Below are 19,699 nucleotides of genomic sequence, written 5' to 3'. Positions count from 1 at the left end.
AGCAAAGGGCAGACTATTCACAGACCATGATGCAAAGTAACAATTAGTGCTTCATTCACTCTTTAATAAGCCATAACAGAGTCAAATGGCCAGGGAGGTAGAAAGGAGATAGTGGGCAGATAGAGTAATGGAAGAAGGAAATATAATGGGAAAGAGAATACAGCCATAAGCACAGATCAGAGAAGAATGCAATCAGGCAGCATGGACCCACAGTAGATGGAGGAATGCTAGAGGAGAGGATTTAGGGGTTTCATTTTTACAGAAATTTGAGGGGCAGCTAGTGTTACAGTGGATAGAGCCCTGGCCCTGGAGTCAGGAGGAATTGAGTTCAAATCCAGCCTCAGACATTTAATAATTACCTAGCTGTGTGACCTTGGGCAAGTCACTTCAACCCATTGTTTTGCAAAAAAAAAACCCCACCCCAAATGAGTAAATAAATGTTCTTTAAAAAAAAAAAAGAAATTTGATGAGAGATCTACCATCTATGCCACCTTAAGGTTAATTTGCTATCATGGCTACATTAACTCAAAATTATGAGCTACAAATTAGGACTAGTGCATTAGTTTAACATCTGTGAGTGTTCTGATCATACTACACCAGTATGGGGCCCTTACAGGAGTCCCCTGCCCTAAATTTATGACAGTTTGCAAGTAATCATGCTATCTTAATTTATGGGACAGATTATAAGTGAATTCTCCTTAAGTACCTCTTTGCAATCTTAGTTCCCACTATCATTACCTTAACTAGCTACTTACAAACATATTTACAAATGGCTGGGGCGGGGGCGCACTGATTGGGGGACACGATACAATTTTAACACTATGTGTCCTCTGCTTTGCATTTCAATCACTTTGTAACCTGGCTCTTTTCTCCATTTCTTCACTTTATGTCTCTTCCACATGGGGGCCTCCCTGTACCACACTATGGCTCTCCATCTTCTATCTCTATGTACTAGCTGTCCCCCACCCTTACATTTGGAATGCTCTGCCTTCACCCCTACACCTCTAAGGTTCACTGACTTCCTCCAATTCCACGGTTGTAGCAGGTCTTTCGGAGTCTCTTGAGGGGGAGGCCTCCCAGCTGCCCACAGCTTTCACCTCTGGGTGATCTTTGTCTACTCTCTATGTTATGTACCTGGATGCTGCCTCCCCTGTGGAAGTGTGGATCCCTGAAGGACAAGATTTTGTTCTTTCTTTGTGTCCCTAGAGCTCAGCAAAACAATAAACACATAGTAAGGGCTCAATAAATACTTGCTGATTGCTTCACTAAGTTCGGAAAATTGAATTATCTCTTAATGAGAAATCTAACATTGTAAAGGGCTTCTGAATTACAGACTGACCAGGTACTTGAAAACTATACCAGAGGGTCAAGAATTGGATGGAAAGAAAGTGCAAAACATACAAATGAGTACTGTTAGAGACAGGCATGACAACATGGAAAGTGAGTCAAAAGACCTGAACTCAAATACCACCTCTACCTCTGTGACCTTGGGCAAGTCATATACCTCTACTTCCCCATCTCTAATTTAGGGGGTTGGATTAGATGGCATCTGAGCTAGGGCCAGTATATTTTTAAAATCATGCCTAGCATTAAGGTAATTGAAAAAAGAATCCTTTGAAAAAAGAACAAAGAGAATCAGGTTATCAAGAGAAATAAAAGGGATGAGGGAGTAGTGAACTATTTAGGTGATCAGGGCCAAAAATAAAGGATTCTTATAAAGAAATAGAGAATGAGAGAAGAGGATGATTCCTAAACCTCAGATGATCTTGTTTGTTTAGGAAAGAGTCAAAAATATCTGTGCTACTAAAAGCTGACTCCCAGGATAGGGGGAGTCTATATGTATGTCTAATTAAGATTACAAAGTTTTTTGTTTGTTACAGACAAAAAAAAGGGGGTGTTTGCATGGAGAGTAATTGTGGGTTTGTAAAAACAAAACAGGCAATACTGTTACTGTACCTTGCACTGATTTTAAAAAACTATACCTCAAGATCTAATGGGGAGAAAACCAAACTATTATACTCTGAAATATTAATGGCTTGAATTCACCAACAAAAAGGGAACGACTTGCAGTCAATCAACATGCTTACCAAGTGTTAGGCATCAGGGATACAAAGAAAGGCAAAAAATAGTCTCTGCTCTTGAGGGGCATAACCTCTTAGGAGGGAACTATATGAAAGCAACAATGTACAAAAACAAGACATATATATGAAAGGATGGGGAAAAGTTTCTTTAAGAAGGTATGACTTTATCTGACAAAGGACTCATGTCTAAAATAATACAGAGAACTGAGTCAAATTTTCAAAAAAAATAATCCATTCCCCAATTGACAAATGGTTAAAGGATATGCAAAGACAATTTATAGATGAGGAAATCAAAGCAATCCATAGTCATATGAAAAATTGCTTCAAATCACTACTTATTAGAGAAATGCAAATTAAAGCATCTCTGAGGTACCACTTCACACCTTTCAGACTGGCCAATATGACCAGAAAGGACAATGATCAATGTTGGAAGGGATATGGGAAATCTGGGACACTAATCCATTGTTGGAGCTGTGAACTCATCCAACCTTTCTGGAGAGCAATTTGGGATTATGCCCAAAGAGCAACAAAAATATGTATGCCCTTTGACCCAGCAACACCACTACTGGATCCATACCCTGAAGGGATGATAAATGATAAAAAACATCACTTGTACAAAAACATTTATAGTAGTCCTGTTTGTGGTGGCAAAGAATTGGAAATTAAGTGAATGTTCTTCAATTGGGGAATGGGTTAACAAACTGGGGTATATTTCTATTAGAAACCTGGCAGGATGGGAATTCAGGGAAGCCTGGAAGGATTTGAATGAACTGATGCTGAGCGAGATGAGCAGAACCAGAAAAACATTGTACACCCTATGCAACATGAGGGTGATGATCAACCCTGATGGACTTCCTCATTCCATCAGTGCAACAACCAGGGACAATTTTGAGCTATCTGCAATGGAGAATACCATCTGTATCCAGAGAAAAGAATTGTGGGCTTTGTTCATGAACAAAGACCAAAGACTATTAACCATCAAATTAGAAAAAAAAAGTGTCATATTATTATGTAATTTTACTATCTCATACTTTATTTTTCTTCCTTAAGGATATAATTTCTCTGTCATCACATTCAACTTAGATCAATGTCTAACATGGAACCAATGTAAACACTAACAGAATGTCTTCTGTGGGGGGTGGGTGGAGGGAAAATTGTAAAACTCAAAATAAATAAAATATTTCTTTTAAAAAAAAGGTATGATTTTAGTTGGTACTTAAAGGAAGCCAACAAAACCAGGAGGCAGAAGATGAAGAGGGACAGAATTCTAAGCCTGGGAAAATGCTTGGAGTTGGGAGATGGTGTATCATGGTCAAGGAACAACCAGGAGGCTGTAAATCCAAGAGTATGTAAAGACAAGGTGCAAAGGTTAGGAGGGGTCTAGGTTATGAATTGTGAGAAGACTTCTGAATGCCAAACACAAATTGATTGCATCCTGAAGATGACAGGAAAGCTCTAAGGGTTGACTGAATGGCAGAATAGTAGGAAGAACATGATCAGACCTATGCTTTAGAAAGATCAATTTGACATCTGAGTAGAGAATGGATTAGAAGAGGGAAAGAATTGAGGTAGAAGATCTAGCAGCCCACTACTGTATTAGTGGAGTGTAATGGGCAGCTAGGTGGCACAGTGGGGTGGCTAGGTGGCACAGTGAATAGAGCACCAGCCTTGGAGTCAGGAGTACCTGGGTTCAAATTCGGCCTCAGACACTTAATAATCACCTAGCTGTGTGGCCTTGAGCAAGCCACTTAACCCCGTTGCCTTGAAAAATCTAAAAAGAAATGGGCCTGAACCAGGATAGTGACAGTGTTAGAGAAGAGGAGGAGATTTATGTGACATAAATTAGGAAACTAAAACCAAAGATTGGAAAACAGGGGGAAGGGAATGGTGGTGAGAGAGAATGAAGAACTGAGGAGAACACCAAGACTGCAAGCCTGGATGACTGGGAAAATAATCAACTCCAAAATTTGGTGCCTATACAAAATATATCTAAAATCTCATGAGTCATACAAATTCAAAGTGAAGGGTCTGGAATAATCTATTACATACTTCAGTTGCATCTAAAACACTGGAAATTGCAATCAAGTTTTCAGATAAGGTCAATGAAATCAGAAAGCATTAAGACAAGGAGTGCAATTTTATGATTAAAAGCATTATGAGATAATATTATTCATCCATCAACCAGCATAGGATCCAAGTTCTTAGAAAAAGAAAAAAGCTGAAATAAAGATCTAGTTCAGGGATGGGGAATCTTTTTTCTGCCAAGGGTCATTTGGCCATTTATAACATCATTCTTGGGCTATATTTAGTCAAACGTGTAATTAATTCACCCTTAAAAAGCTCCCAAATTTGTTGAATTTCCAATCTCACCTCCTTGACAATACCAAATGAATACAGGCCAAGGAACTAGAAGTTGCTTGCCCCTGAACTAGATAATAAGACTGTCAATCCCTGTATAAGCATAACAAGTCTAACAAAGATAAATAAATTATAAACTTGAAAATAATATTGGAAAAATTGCATTTGATGGATCTATGCAGGCTTCTGAATGGCAGTATTAATGAATGTAAATATTTCAAGGCTCTCATATGATGTCCCTTTAAAAAGTTGAAGACTGAAAAATTTCTTTCACAGTTGTGGCCAGAAAAGGAATTTGCAGCCAAGGATGGCATAGAGAATCTTTTGGGGAAAAAAAGTTTTTGATTATATATAAAAAGCTTTTGAAGCTAGAATTGGAAAAAATGACTTGAACTATTATCAATCTTAATTGTCAGATGATTAAATTGTTCATAAGCTTTGATTTAGTAATCCTACTTGAGGGATTATAACAGAAGGAAGTCCATCACAAAGGGTAAAGATTCACTTGCACCAATATATTTTCCTTTGCAAGGCAATGGGGTTAAGTGGCTTGCCCAAGGCCACACAGCTAGGTAATTATTAAGTGTCTGAGGCTGAATTTGAACCCAGGTACTTCTGACTCCAGGGCCGGTGCTCTATCCACCACGCCACCTAGCCGCCCCTACTTGCACCAATATTACTTGTAATCCCAAAAAGTGGAAACAACCTGAGTTCAATGAGATGAGGAACAGCTTGTGAATGTGATAGAGAAAGAATATCAGCATTTATATAGGTCCTACTATGCGCCTTTTACAAGTATCAACCCGAAGAGACAGGTGTTGTTACCATCCCCATCTGAGGAAACTGAAGCCAACATACCAGGCACTAAAGGCCTTCCTCCCTCTCTCCCTTACCCTGTCTGATGTTTGGAATCTCAGTGGCTCAGACATTGGATATATTTGATAAGGTAAATTATGGGTAGTGAAGTTTGTAACAAACTAGGTAGTTACTCACACTGAATAATGTGATGACTGCAGTAGCAATAAGGCTGTCCACATCTGAAAAGGTCTCCTTTTCATCTTTGTCAGAGAAGAGGGTTGCCCTTTTCTGAAGTGGCCCAGGACCTATAGAAATGAAAGCAATTGAAGGCTTTTAGGTGTAAGTAGCCTGTGCCTGAAAGATTTCCACATTCAGAAATTTTCCTGAAGCTGTGTCCAAGTTTCTTAAAAGGATCCAAATCTGAACCATAAGCAAAAATTAGACAAAAATCAGGAGTGTCCCATATAAGTAGAGGTTTACCTGTGGCTGCAACATTTAGATAATCATCTGGAGGAGCTCGAGAATTGTCATGAGGTCCAAATAAAGCATTTTCTATTCTCTGAATATATATATATGTAAAAACAGAGAAAACAAAGGTTGTTATAAATCAATCCTCCTATAGATTTGCTCTGAAGAAAAAAAAACATAGATTGGTGTCATCTCAACAGAGGACAGTGTGCATTTATCTGGTTATATGAAATCCACCCCAGGAAAGACAATACTGTACCTCTGAAGCAGGCTGGGATCTGCTCTTTTTCACTCCAGATGTGACTTCAGACTAGGAATACAGAAAAAAGTTAAAAAAAAAAACCCAATTTGAACAGTAACAAGGCATCTTTTGCCTCCAGGCTCTCCCCATCACATTCCTCCAAGCTCCCCACTCAATGGCCTAAGTGATCTTCTTAACGGGCAGGTCTGACTGTGCTATCTGCCTACTTAATAAACTCCGGTGGCTCTATTACCTCTGGAATCAAAAATATACTCCTCCCGTCTGGCATGCACATCTCTTCCTAGTCTAGTCCCTTCTTACTTGTCCAGGTGTACTAACCATCACTCCTACTACATGCAGGGTCCATGGCTCAGTCATCCTGGCCTATTTTCAACTGCTCATGATGTCTCATCTCCTCTTCCTCATCTTGCTTTCTTAGATTTCCTAGTTTCTTATAAGATTTCTGTTCAATTACTACTTTAAAAAAATATTTTTTAAAACTTTGAATTTAAACTATCAAGTAAAATAAACATTTCTATGAACAAAGTAAAACAGAAAAAGAGTATTGTGCATCAATTGTGACTGTCATGTACAGCCTGGTAGGTACAGCATATTTCTTTTGTTAGGCATGTACAATTCAACAATTACCAAAAACATTCCTGCCTATCAAAAACTCCTTTCTGCAGGAAGCTAGATTCAAGGAGCGACTGAAATCCCAGATCCTCTTCCTTTACCTCCAACAACACAGGTCTAACATTTGACTTATCTTCCCCATAATTCCCTCTTCCTAAACTTGAATTTTCCTGTCAACACAGGCTCAAACTTTTAGAATGGTCTTTCCTCCTCCTTTGCTCCCTGTGGCTAGTCCTGATCCTGATGAGTTCTCCTTTCCAATACTTCTCACACCTTTTTAATTCCCTATCTTAGGACCTCAGATTCAGGAGTTCTCTCCCTCAAGTCTGAAACACAGAAATCACTTGACAGGTTTTTCTGACTCAGATTTATTCTGTACACAGTCCCAACAAGTCATGTATTTGAATGGGGGGGGGGGGGAGAATCACATTTTCATTTCAAGATAATTGATTTTCTTTGTATTTTCATGAATTTAAAAACATTATTCTGAGAAGAGATACATAGGCTTCTCCAGACTGTCCAAGAGGCACATGGCACCAAAAAAGGTAACTGAGTCAAGGTCATGAAATAAAAGAACCTGAGATCCTCATACTATGGTGTAGGTGCAGCTGAACACCAGAGGCCATGCACATTGTAGTATCTAATGCTAATCATTTTATCATTTTCCTAGTATCTCCACGTGCAGAGTAAATACCAAGCTGCTCAATGGGAAATAGGTTCTAGAAAACCTAATAGGTTTGTTAGCATTCAGTGTCTTTAGGTGGAACATTATCTTACCTTCAGCAGTGGCATCTCTCGAGCCTGTTGAATTAGAAGGTGCATTTCATTGATTTGCTGACGCACGAGAGGAGGTACAGGGTTGCAACAAGCAATAATACCTTGAGGTTCCCTAAAGATAAACAACAATTCAGTCTATCTTCAAAAAGAATAGTATTTTAAAATATTCAGAAGAATGACCAATGGATTCAAGGTCAGGTCCAATGACTTCATGAAAGATCAAAGGTTTATCAGCAGATTGTTAGCCATTATTAACTCAGTGAGACCAAGGAAAAGTTCACTTCAGCTTAGTAGAGAAACTCTGAATCTTTCCCTCAAGGTCCAATCCAAGGGCTATCTCCACTATGAATTCTCCTTATTTCCCTTCCCTCCCTCTCCCCCTCCCCATGCATATCTTTCCTTCCCTTTAGAATGTAAGATCCTTGAGAGCTGGGCCTCCCTTTAATCTATCCTTGCACTTTCAGCACTCATCACAGGGACATAATTAGTACTAATGGTCTCTAAGTAGAAGAGCAACTCTGACCAACAATCAGGAAAACGAGATTTTGGAGACTGGAAATCCCTAAGATTGCCATTCTGCCAGTACACAGACTCACTTGGGCAGCTCCTCAGCTATCTTCAGCATCATGTGGTTGGGCAGGACATAGCTGCAACAAAAAGAACTTAGTAAGACTGGGGGAGCACAAAGTTCTCATCAAGAATAACAAATGTCATGAATTAAACAATGTGGTAACTCAGCAGGACAGACTCAAATTATAGATCTGGGCAGTAAATTCAGCCTTCTTTTGTAAGCAAGCTTGCCAAGGTCTTGTGGAAAGTAGTAAAATAATTTCTGTTCAATCACTGTCTCACCCATAACTCTCATCCTCTTTCCGGGCTGTTCTGTCCCTCCAAGAATAAAGCAATTGAAAGGCTGTGAGTTGCTGAGTATTGAGATGCTTCTTCTGCTTTCTATATAGTTCAAGGTATGAATCTTCAGTGAAAATTGGTTTAATGAACCTCTACAAAGGGTTAAAAGAACAACAGGCAAGATATGGGTAAGAAAATGTATTTTTGGTCTTCAACAGGCCAAGTCTAAATCTATGTTTCCCAAAAGAGTAAAAGAATAAGAGGAATGAATAGTCACCCCATAAAGAACAAATGACTGAAGAGCTCTCCCTGGCTTTTGTTTGGACTCAGGTAAACCATACCTTGAGGCAAATGTCCTTGCTCCGCTGCCACACCACCTGCAACTGGGCTGGCTGCCCATTTGCTCGCTCCCACAGGTCTGAACGCATCTTATCATAAATGTAGAGGAGATAATGAGTATCATGGCGTGCGTAGTTGAACATTTCCTCAGGTAAAGGTCTAGAGATGCAACAAGGGAAGTTTTGGTGATTTCTAGTGGCAACCATCTGAACTATTCCTCCCACCCCTTGGCAAAGGTATACATTTAACATGTAATAAATATTGAATGAATTAATAAATATTTGTCAGGCCCCTAGGTACAAAACTTTAATCAAAACATAAGTTATTTTATTCACTTCAGCTTTCTATTTTAATTCACAGAGTGAAAGGGGTGTCTCTCAGTAATAATATAGTGACTGGAAGAAGTACAAACTACTTATTACTTCCCCACATTTACATGCCCCACACTCAGAGGGAATTAGCAGCATTGGGGATGAAAAGAAGGTTAGATTTGGATTGAAAACATGTCGATTTAAACGAGGACTCTGCTACTCATAACATGTGTAGGCCCTGGGCAAGGACACTTCTGGTCATTTTAGTTCTGCATTCTATGTTTTAGGGAGAACTCTGATAAGCTGGAATGGTCCAGAGGAGGGCCACTGGATGGGGAACTGCTGACATTAAACATGGGGAAGAGGACACTTAGGAAGGACAATAGAGTTGTCATTAGGTAACTCAAAGGCTGTCCCCCAGATGAGAGTTTAGACCTGTTCTGCTTGGTTCTCAAGAACATAATTAGGAACAATGAGCAAAAACTACTAAGAAACTCATCAACAGGGCAATCCCAAGATGTTTCCCTGTGCAGGCTCCTGAGCCACTTGTGGAAGTTGCTGATAGTGGGGATTCTTGGGCAACAGAGTCTCAGAAGTTCCTTGTTCCCAAGAGTCTAGATAATCTCTGAATTTCTCTGGGCTTCATCTTCATGAGAGGTTAGGACCAGGTGCCTTGAAAAGGTTCCTTTCAGTCCCCCAACTATGTTCCTCTGATAATCTATTTTGACCCTCAGAGCAATTGTTAAGTATTCCTATACCCTTCTTATAGATTGAGGAAACTGAGGCTGAGAAAGGGTAAATAATTTGTCCAGAAGTGAGACCAGAAACTGACCTGTCCTGAGCCTCAGTCAGGACTCTTCTCACTTCAGCCGAGGGTTTCTCTTGGCTGCCCTGTCTGAAGGGTGCTAATAGGACAACAGGGGATGCCCAAGTGCCCACAGAGAGCCCTGGAAAGGAAGCAGGCAGGCCCAACTTACAAGCTGGGAGCCTCTGAGAAAATCATTTGACTTCTCTGAAGCTCCATTTCCTCCTCTGACAACAGAGACAAGACTTGTACAAACTATCTTCCAAGGCTGTGATGAGGAAAGTGCTCTGAAAGTCATCAAGGCACAGAGAAATATGAGCTATTACTTTTGTTATTTTGCTAACAGGCTTATTTGATTATTATTTTAGTTAGGTTACTTCTGATGACCAACAACAAAGAGACACAATGTCTAACGGTAGATGGAACAGTAGTGCTTTGGGCAGCTGCTGGGGAATGGGAATATGAGCTTCAAGAAAACCCAAATTGCTAAATCACATTTCTGCACTATTATTAAACAAGTAAAAAGTTAAAGAGCTACCACATTTTGGTATCAAACTTATTACACACAATACACCAGAAAAATGTGAGTTTAAAGCATAAGAGAACCAAAGAGGTAAATCTAATGACTGCAATTCTCCTTTAAGGAGCTACTAAAAATGATTTCCTCTCCACTTTTCCTTTTACTTACAGTAACAAATTCAGCCCAAATAAGAGCACATTATCCCTCTGAAATTATGCTGCTTTTATGCCAATGACAATTCTTACAAAACAAGAGAAGACCCATCTTGTAAATCATATATGTCATAAACAGAAATATAAACCCAGTCTTCCAAAGAGGAGTTCAATTGGGTACTCAAATTTCAGCCAACAGAGTCACCAACAAGAATCATACCGTATCCTCCAGTCAGCCAGTTGATATTGCTTGTTCGTTTCCACATTGCAATAGAATTTCAGTAAGTGATCCAGGGAGTGCCTGCCAAGGTTGAGGATGCGAGCTGCCTGGTGGGTATCAAACATATTCACCACATACAGCCCAAAGTCTTTCTGCAGCCATTCGATGTCCATATCAGCACCATGAAAGACCTAGAGAGCAAAACCAAAACCATGAGAAGCATCCAGAGCTAATTCTGCCTCAGTGACTGAGCCCCATGATGGAAATCCAAATGGGGACAAGGCTGTGGGTTTAGTTTGAGAAGCTGATCTCAATCTGGTAACCCAGGCAAACACAAATCATGGCCAAGAAATCTAGACAATAACAGAAGTGCAAAATTGGAAGGGACTTGAGCAACCAGTCAGTCTAGCTACTCCTACTTAAAAGACTGCTTTCTATGACAAGTTTAACCAGGGCATCTCTACCCCTCCAGGGGACCCACCATCCCAAGGAATGATAGAATACTTCCAGATGGCTTCTAGAAAGTTTTTTATTGGACCAAGTCTGAATTTCTCTTTCCTCAATTTTGCCCTCTTGCTATAGTTAGCCTACAATTCCTATTCTTCTCAATTCCTTCCAGAGGCTGGGAGGGAGAGGTAGTAGACTCAGATTGAGAAAGACCTGGATTTAAACATAAGACATGTCATCTTAGATGTGTGCCTGTGAACAAGTCACAATTTTGCTGAATCTCAGTTTCCTTGTCTATAAAATGCAGATGATAGTAATATTCACCAATCACCTAAAAGAATTGTTATGAGGCTCAAATGAGGTATTCCCCAACCCAGTCTTCTCTTCTCCAGTCCAATCATCTCCCATTCCTCTAATCAGTGACACTGCAGGTTTAGAAAACTACAAATTGGGATAATTTACATATTTTTAACATTTCTCAATTAACCTAATCTGCTAACCATGCTCATAGGGCATGAACTTTTGCTCTTTTACTATCCTTTACTATCCCATCTTCTCTGTGGTCTCTAACTCATCAGGACAGTTGACTATCACCACCCCCCCCCCCAAAATCCTCTTGGAAGCTCTGCCTCTCCAATACAGCCCAAGATCATAGTAACTATTGGCATAATGCCAATAAAAAATGAGTTTGCTATACAACAATCCCCCAGTTTAACAGGTAAACTATTATCTAACAATGTCGATTCTACCTTGTTATCTCTGATGGAGGATTTTTGAATACAAGTATGTAACACTACTGCATTTGTCTCTATTAACTTCCATCTTATTAGATTCAACTCACTGTTATAATCTGGCAGCATGCTCTTGGATCTTAATTGTGGCAACCAGTGTGTGAGCTGTGTCCTGGCTCCCACCCTTCAAATCTTCTAAACAGATCATAACTTCCATCATCACTTCTCTTTTACTCTTCCACTTCATACATGCTCCAGTCTTCCCAAGCCCCAATCCTGAAAAACTTTCACTAGACTCTACCATTTCCTCAAGCTTGTACTACTATCACACTCAAACTCAGAAAACATCATCTACTATGGAAAAGCAATTCTCAGATGAAGAATTCAAAGCTAACCAGTCATATGAAAAATTGCTCTAAATCATTACTGATTAGAGAAATGCAAAGGAAAGCATCTCAGAGGTACAACCTCAGACCTCTAAGATTGGTCAATATGTCCAGAAAGGCTAATGATCAATTTTGGAGGGAACTGGGGAAATCTGGGACACTAATGCATTGTTGGTGGAATTGTGAACTGATCCAGCCTTTCTGGAGGGCAATTTGGAATTGTGCCCAAAGGGCAATAAAAATGTATATACCCTTTGAACCACCAATACCATTACTGAGTCTGTATCCTGAAGAGATCATGAAAAGGGTAAAAATCCCATAAGTACAAAAATATTCATGGCAGCTCTTTTTGTAGTGACAAAGAATTGGAAATTGAGGGAATGCCCTTTAATTGGGGAAGAGCTGAACAAACTAGCATATGTGATGGAACACTATTGTTCAATAAGAAGTTATGAGGGATGGGATTTCAGAAAAGTCTGAAAAGACTTGCATGAATTGATGCTGAGTGAAATGAGCAGAACCAGAAGAACATTATACACGTTACTAACAACATGGAGTGATGATCAACCATGATGGGCTTGTCATTTCAGCAGTACAATAATCAAAGACAATTTTAAAAGACTTGTGATGGAAAATATACAGAGAAGGAACTATGGAGTTTGAATGAAGACCAAAGCTTATTATCTTCAATTTTTAAAAGTCATCTTATGTATTATTTCTTTTTTTCTCTCTAATATTTTCTTTCTTCCTTTTGGATCTGATTCTTCTCTCACAACCTGTTCAATAGCTATGTTTAGTATGGTTATAAATGTAGAGGTCCTATCAGATTGCTTTCTGTCATGGGATGGGAGAAAGAAAAATTTTAAAACTCAAAACCTTGTTTAAAAAATGATTGTGTGTAATTGGAAAAACAAAAATATACAAAAAAGAAAGAAAACACCTTCTACACTCACTTTTTCCACTTCTCACTCAACCATTAATTGTCTAACCTGATCCTTCTTGACCTATCTGTTGCATTTGACACTGCAAACCACTATCTCTTCCTGAACACTCTCTCTCTCTCTCTCTCCTCTGGCCTTTTGTGACATCAATCTCTTCTGGTTCTCCTACTTTTGTTGTTGTTGTTCAATCATTTCAATTGTATCCAACTCTCTGTGATTCTGTTTGAGGTTTTCCTGGGAAAGATACTGCAGTGGTTTGTCATTTCCTTCTCCAGTTCATTTTACAGATGAGGAAACCAAGGAAAACAAAGTGAAATGACTTGTCTCGGGGTCACACAGCTAAAAAGTATCTTTGGCCACATTCAAACTCAGATTTTTCTGACTTCAAGCTTGGTGCTCCATTTTCTCAAATTTCTTGCCATTCGTACTTAACTATAGATGTGTACTAAGGTTCTATCTCAGGCTCTCTACTGGTTCCCTTTTTGATCCATTCAAATCACATCAACTACCATGAATTTTTACTACCCAATTCTATACGAGGTCCCCAAAATCTTAGAGCTTTTAATAGCTTAAACTGCCCCAGTGTTTCCCAGAGTTTAAATTCTATATCACCACATGCCTGTTGGATATTTCAAAATGATTGTCCTGGCGATAGCTCAAAGTCAACCATGTTCAAAACTGAACACATTATCAATTCCCCTGCACAACTTATCACCAGCTCTTCTACCTTTCTGATTTCTTACAAAGGTATCAATATCCTTCCTTCCAGTCTCCTGGATCTGCAAGCTTGGCATTACTTTTCATTCTCCTTCACTTCATCTATCCAGTCAGCTGCCACATAAATCTTGCCATGTCTACACCGACATGTTTTTCAATTAGACAAATAGCACTTCATTTCAAACCCTCCTTCCTTTTGCCTAGATTAAACTCTCCTATTATGATTTTATTCCCAATCTATCTTTTAGACATTCCTCCCCACTTCTGACTCTCTACAATACAACCAAATATTGCCCTTCTCTCTCTCCTCACAACACACTCCCATTCTGGTCTCTTTGTACTAGTTGTCCAAATGCCTGAAAACTCACAGCCTCCTCAGCTCTGTCTTGAGGAATCCCTCAGGTTAAGCAACATCTTTATGAAACCTGTTCTGATTCCCTCGACTTTGAAAGCCTTCCTTCCTAAACAATTTCTTATTCAATTGTCTTCTATTGGTTTATATGTATTCTTTTCATATTTATTCGGTACTTAGTTTTCCTCAATAGAATGCAAACTCTTAAAGTGTAAAGATTGCTTCATTCATTGAATCTGTATCCCTTCCATCTAGCCCAGTGCCCAGAGTGGGCACTTAAGACATGCTTGTTATTGAGGCACAGCCAAGATGTCAAGAGTACTAGGAAGAAACTGAGTCGAGTTTCCATCTCCACAACTTCTTTCCAAATTTGCCAGAAAAAAAGAAATTCATAATGAGCCCTTTTTTCAGGGCAGATTGGGATAGGGAGACAGACAAAGAGGCTTGGACACTGGGGACAGGTTCTACTCAGGAACTGTTACAGGTGTAGGTGCATAAAAGGGGATGGAGACTGTGCACCCTAAAAGAGATTCTAGACTTCTAAGAGTGGCCTGATCTTATGTAGGAGGGAGGACTAGGTGCTGACTGGGAGCTCTGTCCCCCAACCCAGTTTCAGGTCACAGATCCAAAGAGGACTGAAGAGAAGACCAGCTCCCAAGGACTGGGGTTTCAGGGTGTGGAGCAGTCATGGGCCGTGGTTGTATGCTGACCAAGGAGTAAGCTCAGAAGCAAGCAGTAGCTCCTCTTACATCCATATCAAGTGTTTAGAAATAAAAAGTTAAACACAGAGCAAGCCTATATCATTCAAGCCAGAAACAGCACTAGCTCTTTCATATTAACTGACTGACTTTTTAGGAAAAGAAATAGTTAGCAGGCTTAACATGTCACACGGCTCTTTCAGCCATCACACAACAACGGTTCAAAAGCATGAGCTGACCTTAACAATGGCTGGATCTGTGAAGCTTTCATTGAGAATATACAAGTCACATCGAAGTTCCAGGGTATCAATAATGAAGTCCTCTGTGCGGGTGGAAATCTGCATTAGGCATGTCAAACCTAGGAAGCTCCTGTAAGAGTGGTGCTAATACAATAGAAAGAGGAGATGTGACACAGTGAAAAAGATGTCATCAGGTTCAGTACTTCAAAGTCCAATTTTTTAAACTTTTGGCACAGAGAAAATCAGATTTTAAATTAAGGGTTAAAAAAAATAATCTACCTCCAAATCTACACCAAATTCTTTACAACTCAGGAGTTTTTCATTGAGTTCCACAAGTTCATCAAGCATGGATATAAAATGACAGGGTGTTTCTTCTATAGTTCTGTACATCTAAACCAAGAAATAACTGTTAGAAACAGTAAAAGTGATTAATCATCTTCTCCAAAATCAAACCAAAGTGATAGACTGGAGACATTATCCAATGTTGCAGTCACTCACTATCAGAAATCTTAAGCTATGAACACTATGGACATTCCGGTATCTCTTTTCTTTAGAAAGTATCTCTTCTCTTTAAAAATAGGATCACCAGAACCTATTATGCCCCAAAACTAACATCTTAAATCTCTCTTCCCTGCTTAGCTAAACTTCTTGGAAAAGTTGTCCACACCATCTCATGCTAATGTCTTTATTCTCTCATTCTTTTAAAAAATTCTCTGCTGTAGGCCTTTCCTAATGGTAATTCAATTCCCTGGGAATATATCTCATATATTCCTATATATTTGTACATATTACCATCCCTATCGGAAGATCTCCATGTAGGCAGGCACTATTTAGCTGTACCTTTTATTCTTAGTATAGTATCAGGCACATAAAGGGTGATAAAGAAATGATTTTCATTCCCTTCCTGCAGGGACTCCATTCTGGAATGCAGACGAGACTAACCTGAATCTGTGGCTTCTGAAGGACTGATTCTAGTGGAGTAAAGTGATCTAGTTCATACTGATAGGGATGAGCAAACCTGGATGAATTGAAAAAGAAATCAGTCAAAGGAAAAATGACAGCCTTTCTATATCCTAATCTATTATGACTTGAAGAAAAGGAATGAAAACAAAGGCCTCAAAAGAAAATGAATTTTAAATGGTACACATTCTAGAAATCAGAAAAACTGCATTATTTCTAATAGCAAAAATCTCAAAAAGCAGGGAATGGTTGAACAAGTCATCACATATCAATATGACAGAGTACTATTTTATTCTTGTAATTCAAGAATTTCTAATTCAGTTATTGTAGACTCTCCATCTACTGATAAAGATTACAACTCTTATATTTCTTAGGAATAGTTTATGAGAATTACTATGGCAAGGAAAAAAAAAAATCATCTGATGGCCAAACTAATGATGATCTATCTTCTCTACATGCAGCCAGGCTGACCCTCCCAATCACTAGGTCCGTGACTGCTTGGTAGTCTCTCTCCCTACTACAACAAGGGAACCAGAGAATGACTCCATTAAAAAAGGGGAATGTGAGAAAAATAAATAAGGAAAAAGCAGATATAATGAAATAAAATATAAAGACAAGAGGAAGCATATATACAATAATTACAAATATGTACAAATGTGTCAGGATATGGGAATGTACAACTAAAGGATCAGAAGGGGCCTGACAAAGAGCTACTTAGAGATTTCAGCAATAATATTATATAAGTAACATTAGATGGATTGTTTTAAAATCTAACGTGGATATTTATACCAAAATCTGAAAAAAAAAAGGTAAAATATTTATAAAGTAGGCACTCTAGGGGCTGAGCTTTCTTTAAAAATTTTTTTTGGGGGGTGAGTTTTTAAAAGATGATGTCCTCCTTGCCCTCTAGTATATGGACTTAGGTTTTGAAATATCAAACTAGATGCTGGTAAGGGGGAGAGAGGCAGATATTATCTGGGTATCTAGGCACATGACCAACTGATGTGTTGGACTATTTCCTTAGGCTAAGTGATAATTTCTGACATTTCATTTCTATGAACTTCTGATTCTCTCTGGCATGTTCACACACATATGTAGGAGTTACAAACAAATGAAAATGAAAACCCAAGAAAACAATGTGATATGGTCAAAAAGAGCCCTGAATTTCATGACAGGTGCTGAGTTGGAATCTGACTTTGGATATTACTCTAAATGTGAGACTGGGCTCCACTTGCAATCGCTTTTGGGGATATCTGACTAAATGAGAGCTAAGCGTCCATCCATCTCATGCTAAATTTTATAACCTGCCTCTTCCCCATCCCCCACCCCCACCCCCACCCCCAGCAACGGTTGTTTTCTTACATATCCTGCTCAATCTGCTGAGTTCTCTGCTGATAGAGAAAATCTGCTAAGGCAGGTGGCACATCCAAATCCTCAGGCCGTTCTTGTCTCTCACGTCTCTCTTTGGTGAGTGCTAGAGCCCAAAGCAGAAAAAACACCTGATTTTATACATGAAAGATCAACACTTAAAATTCCAATATTTTGTATTTCTGAAGGACCAAGACTTCCAGAAGTGGTATAATCTTATGGTCTCCTAGCTTCTCATTCGATAGTTCTACCAACCCCAGACTGAAAGAAAAGTTGACCAAGACAACTTACCCTGTGCCAGAGGTTTCTGAGCATTGGGCTTGATGAAGATTTTGGGGACAAATGGTGTATTGGAATTATCCACCTTTTCTCGAAACTTTAGCTGAGGCCGAATGGTGTTCTTGGCATGAAGGAGGCGGAAAGTTTCAGACTGTTTCTTCTTGTTATACTCTCCTGCCTAAGCAAAGAGAGAAATCCTCAATGTGGTCTACATGGCATCCCTTACAAAAAGGTTTGCTGCATCAGATGGATGAGAAGAGTCACATTCCAACTGATGTCATAACTTTCCCATCAATGAAGACACATTAAAGAATGAAATCCCTAAGTGCCAGGCAGCAATGTGGAAGGCTGGTGGAATGCTGAACAGCAGGCTAAAGCAAAGATTACTTTTTGTCCACAAAACTAGGATTAAAATTTTAATTAGCAAAAGCTCATTTTACAGTTTAAATAAGAAATTCTAGTTAACCAGTCTCAGAGTAGGCTGGGTAAAGAGGAATCCTCACCTTACGATTCCAGCTGGACACAATGGTTTTAGGGACCTGCATTCCTGCAGGGAGGATAGGCTGCTGATTTTTGTTTACTCCTGATGCTTCATCCAAGAGAATTCCCTAAAATCAAAAAACAAAAGTAGACTGATCAGAAGGGAGGCTTGTTCAGGAGGCATGTGCTGAGTGCCGGGTACTATGCTAAAAAGTTCTGGGAATACAAAGAAAGGCAAAAAAACAATCCCCAATTTCAGACAGCTCTTAGTCTAATAGGAGACAGCATATGAACAACTATGTACAAACAAGCTCTGCCCATGACAGCCTGGGGGCTTTCAGAGGGGAGGCACCAAGATGATGGAGGACCAGGAAAGCATTTTCCAGCCCAAGAAGAAAGTAGATAGAGGCCAGGGTCAATGGAGGAAGGCCTAAGAAGACTAGAAAGGCAGAAATCAGTCAGTTTGTGAGGGGATTTGAATATGAAACAAATAACTTTATATCTGATCCTAGAAGTAGGGGGGTGAGTTCTGTGATTTAGGAAGGTCGATTTTACAGCTGACAACTGAGTGTAGGATGAACCTGAAGCAAGAACCCAGCAGCTACTGCAATGATCCAGATAGGATGTGATAAAGGCCTGCACCATACAGTAGCAGTGCCAGAGGAGTTTATGAAAGTAAAATCAACAGAATTTGACAACAGATTAAATAAGAGGAGTTGAAAGAAAGTGAGGAATTGAAGGTGACCTAAGTTTCAAATCTAGGTGTCTAGGAGAATGGTTGGTATTCTCAATAATAATAGTTTAGAAAGAGTCAAAGGTTTTGGAAGAAAAATAGTTTAGATTTGGACAATGAGTTGAAATGTTTATATTTAGTTTGAGATTTCTGATAAACAACTGGAAATAGGAGACTAGAGATCAGGAGGAAGTCAAGACAAGAGACCTGAGAATTCTCTTCACAGAGATGATGATTGAATCTATGGGAGCTAATGAGATCCCAAGTGATAATAGGGTAAAAGGAGAAGAGATGATAACCCAGGTCAGAACCTAGGGAGGAAATCTATAGTTAGTAGGTCTGGATTAGGATCCATCAAATGAGAAGGTATAGTGCATCAGGTGGGAGAAAATGAGAAGACAGTATTACAAAGACCTTCTATCAAGTAGAAGAGAATGATTAGCAGTTTCAAATAATACAGGAGGGTCAAGAAGGATGATGACTGAAGGAAAGGCCATTAGATTTGGTAAGTTTAGAGAGGACCTTCAGTTGAATAATGAGATGAGGAGTCAGTCTGAAGGGAGTTAAGAAGAGAGTGACATGTAAGCACCTACTGAATGAAGCCTTCTCAAGGGGGTTAGTTACCAAAGATCTGTCTCTCTCTTTTTCCCTTTCTTGTGTGTGAATATCACTTCTCTCATTAGTTATCACCATGTGCATGTACACACACACACACACACACACACACACACACACACACAAATAAGAGAAGTAATATTTAAATGATAAATCGTTTGCTTTAAATTTTACAAAAACTGATTTGCAGAATGCAAGACA

At 39.3% G+C, this 19,699-nt stretch overlaps 1 protein-coding gene across 1 annotated transcript in view; it reads right to left on the bottom strand.

Moving 5' to 3' along the window:
* EXOSC10 (exosome component 10) overlaps positions 1-19,699 on the bottom strand; it is a 37,789-nt gene that overhangs the window by 11,424 nt on the left and 6,666 nt on the right. Inside the window, exons 4-17 of the mRNA XM_074218467.1 lie at positions 18,174-18,278; positions 17,683-17,848; positions 17,386-17,497; positions 16,006-16,081; positions 15,343-15,453; positions 15,064-15,207; positions 10,553-10,743; positions 8,547-8,703; positions 8,209-8,357; positions 7,953-8,003; positions 7,357-7,468; positions 5,965-6,015; positions 5,718-5,796; positions 5,433-5,542 (exon numbers count right to left, since the gene is read on the bottom strand). Coding sequence (XP_074074568.1) covers positions 5,433-5,542; positions 5,718-5,796; positions 5,965-6,015; positions 7,357-7,468; positions 7,953-8,003; positions 8,209-8,357; positions 8,547-8,703; positions 10,553-10,743; positions 15,064-15,207; positions 15,343-15,453; positions 16,006-16,081; positions 17,386-17,497; positions 17,683-17,848; positions 18,174-18,278 — 1,614 coding nt within the window. The remainder of the gene's footprint in view (positions 1-5,432; positions 5,543-5,717; positions 5,797-5,964; positions 6,016-7,356; positions 7,469-7,952; positions 8,004-8,208; positions 8,358-8,546; positions 8,704-10,552; positions 10,744-15,063; positions 15,208-15,342; positions 15,454-16,005; positions 16,082-17,385; positions 17,498-17,682; positions 17,849-18,173; positions 18,279-19,699) is intronic.

The sequence above is a fragment of the Macrotis lagotis genome, chromosome 1 (genome assembly GCF_037893015.1).
Source record: "Macrotis lagotis isolate mMagLag1 chromosome 1, bilby.v1.9.chrom.fasta, whole genome shotgun sequence".
Lineage (NCBI taxonomy): Eukaryota > Metazoa > Chordata > Mammalia > Peramelemorphia > Peramelidae > Macrotis > Macrotis lagotis.
This window is presented reverse-complemented; position numbering and strand designations above follow the sequence as displayed.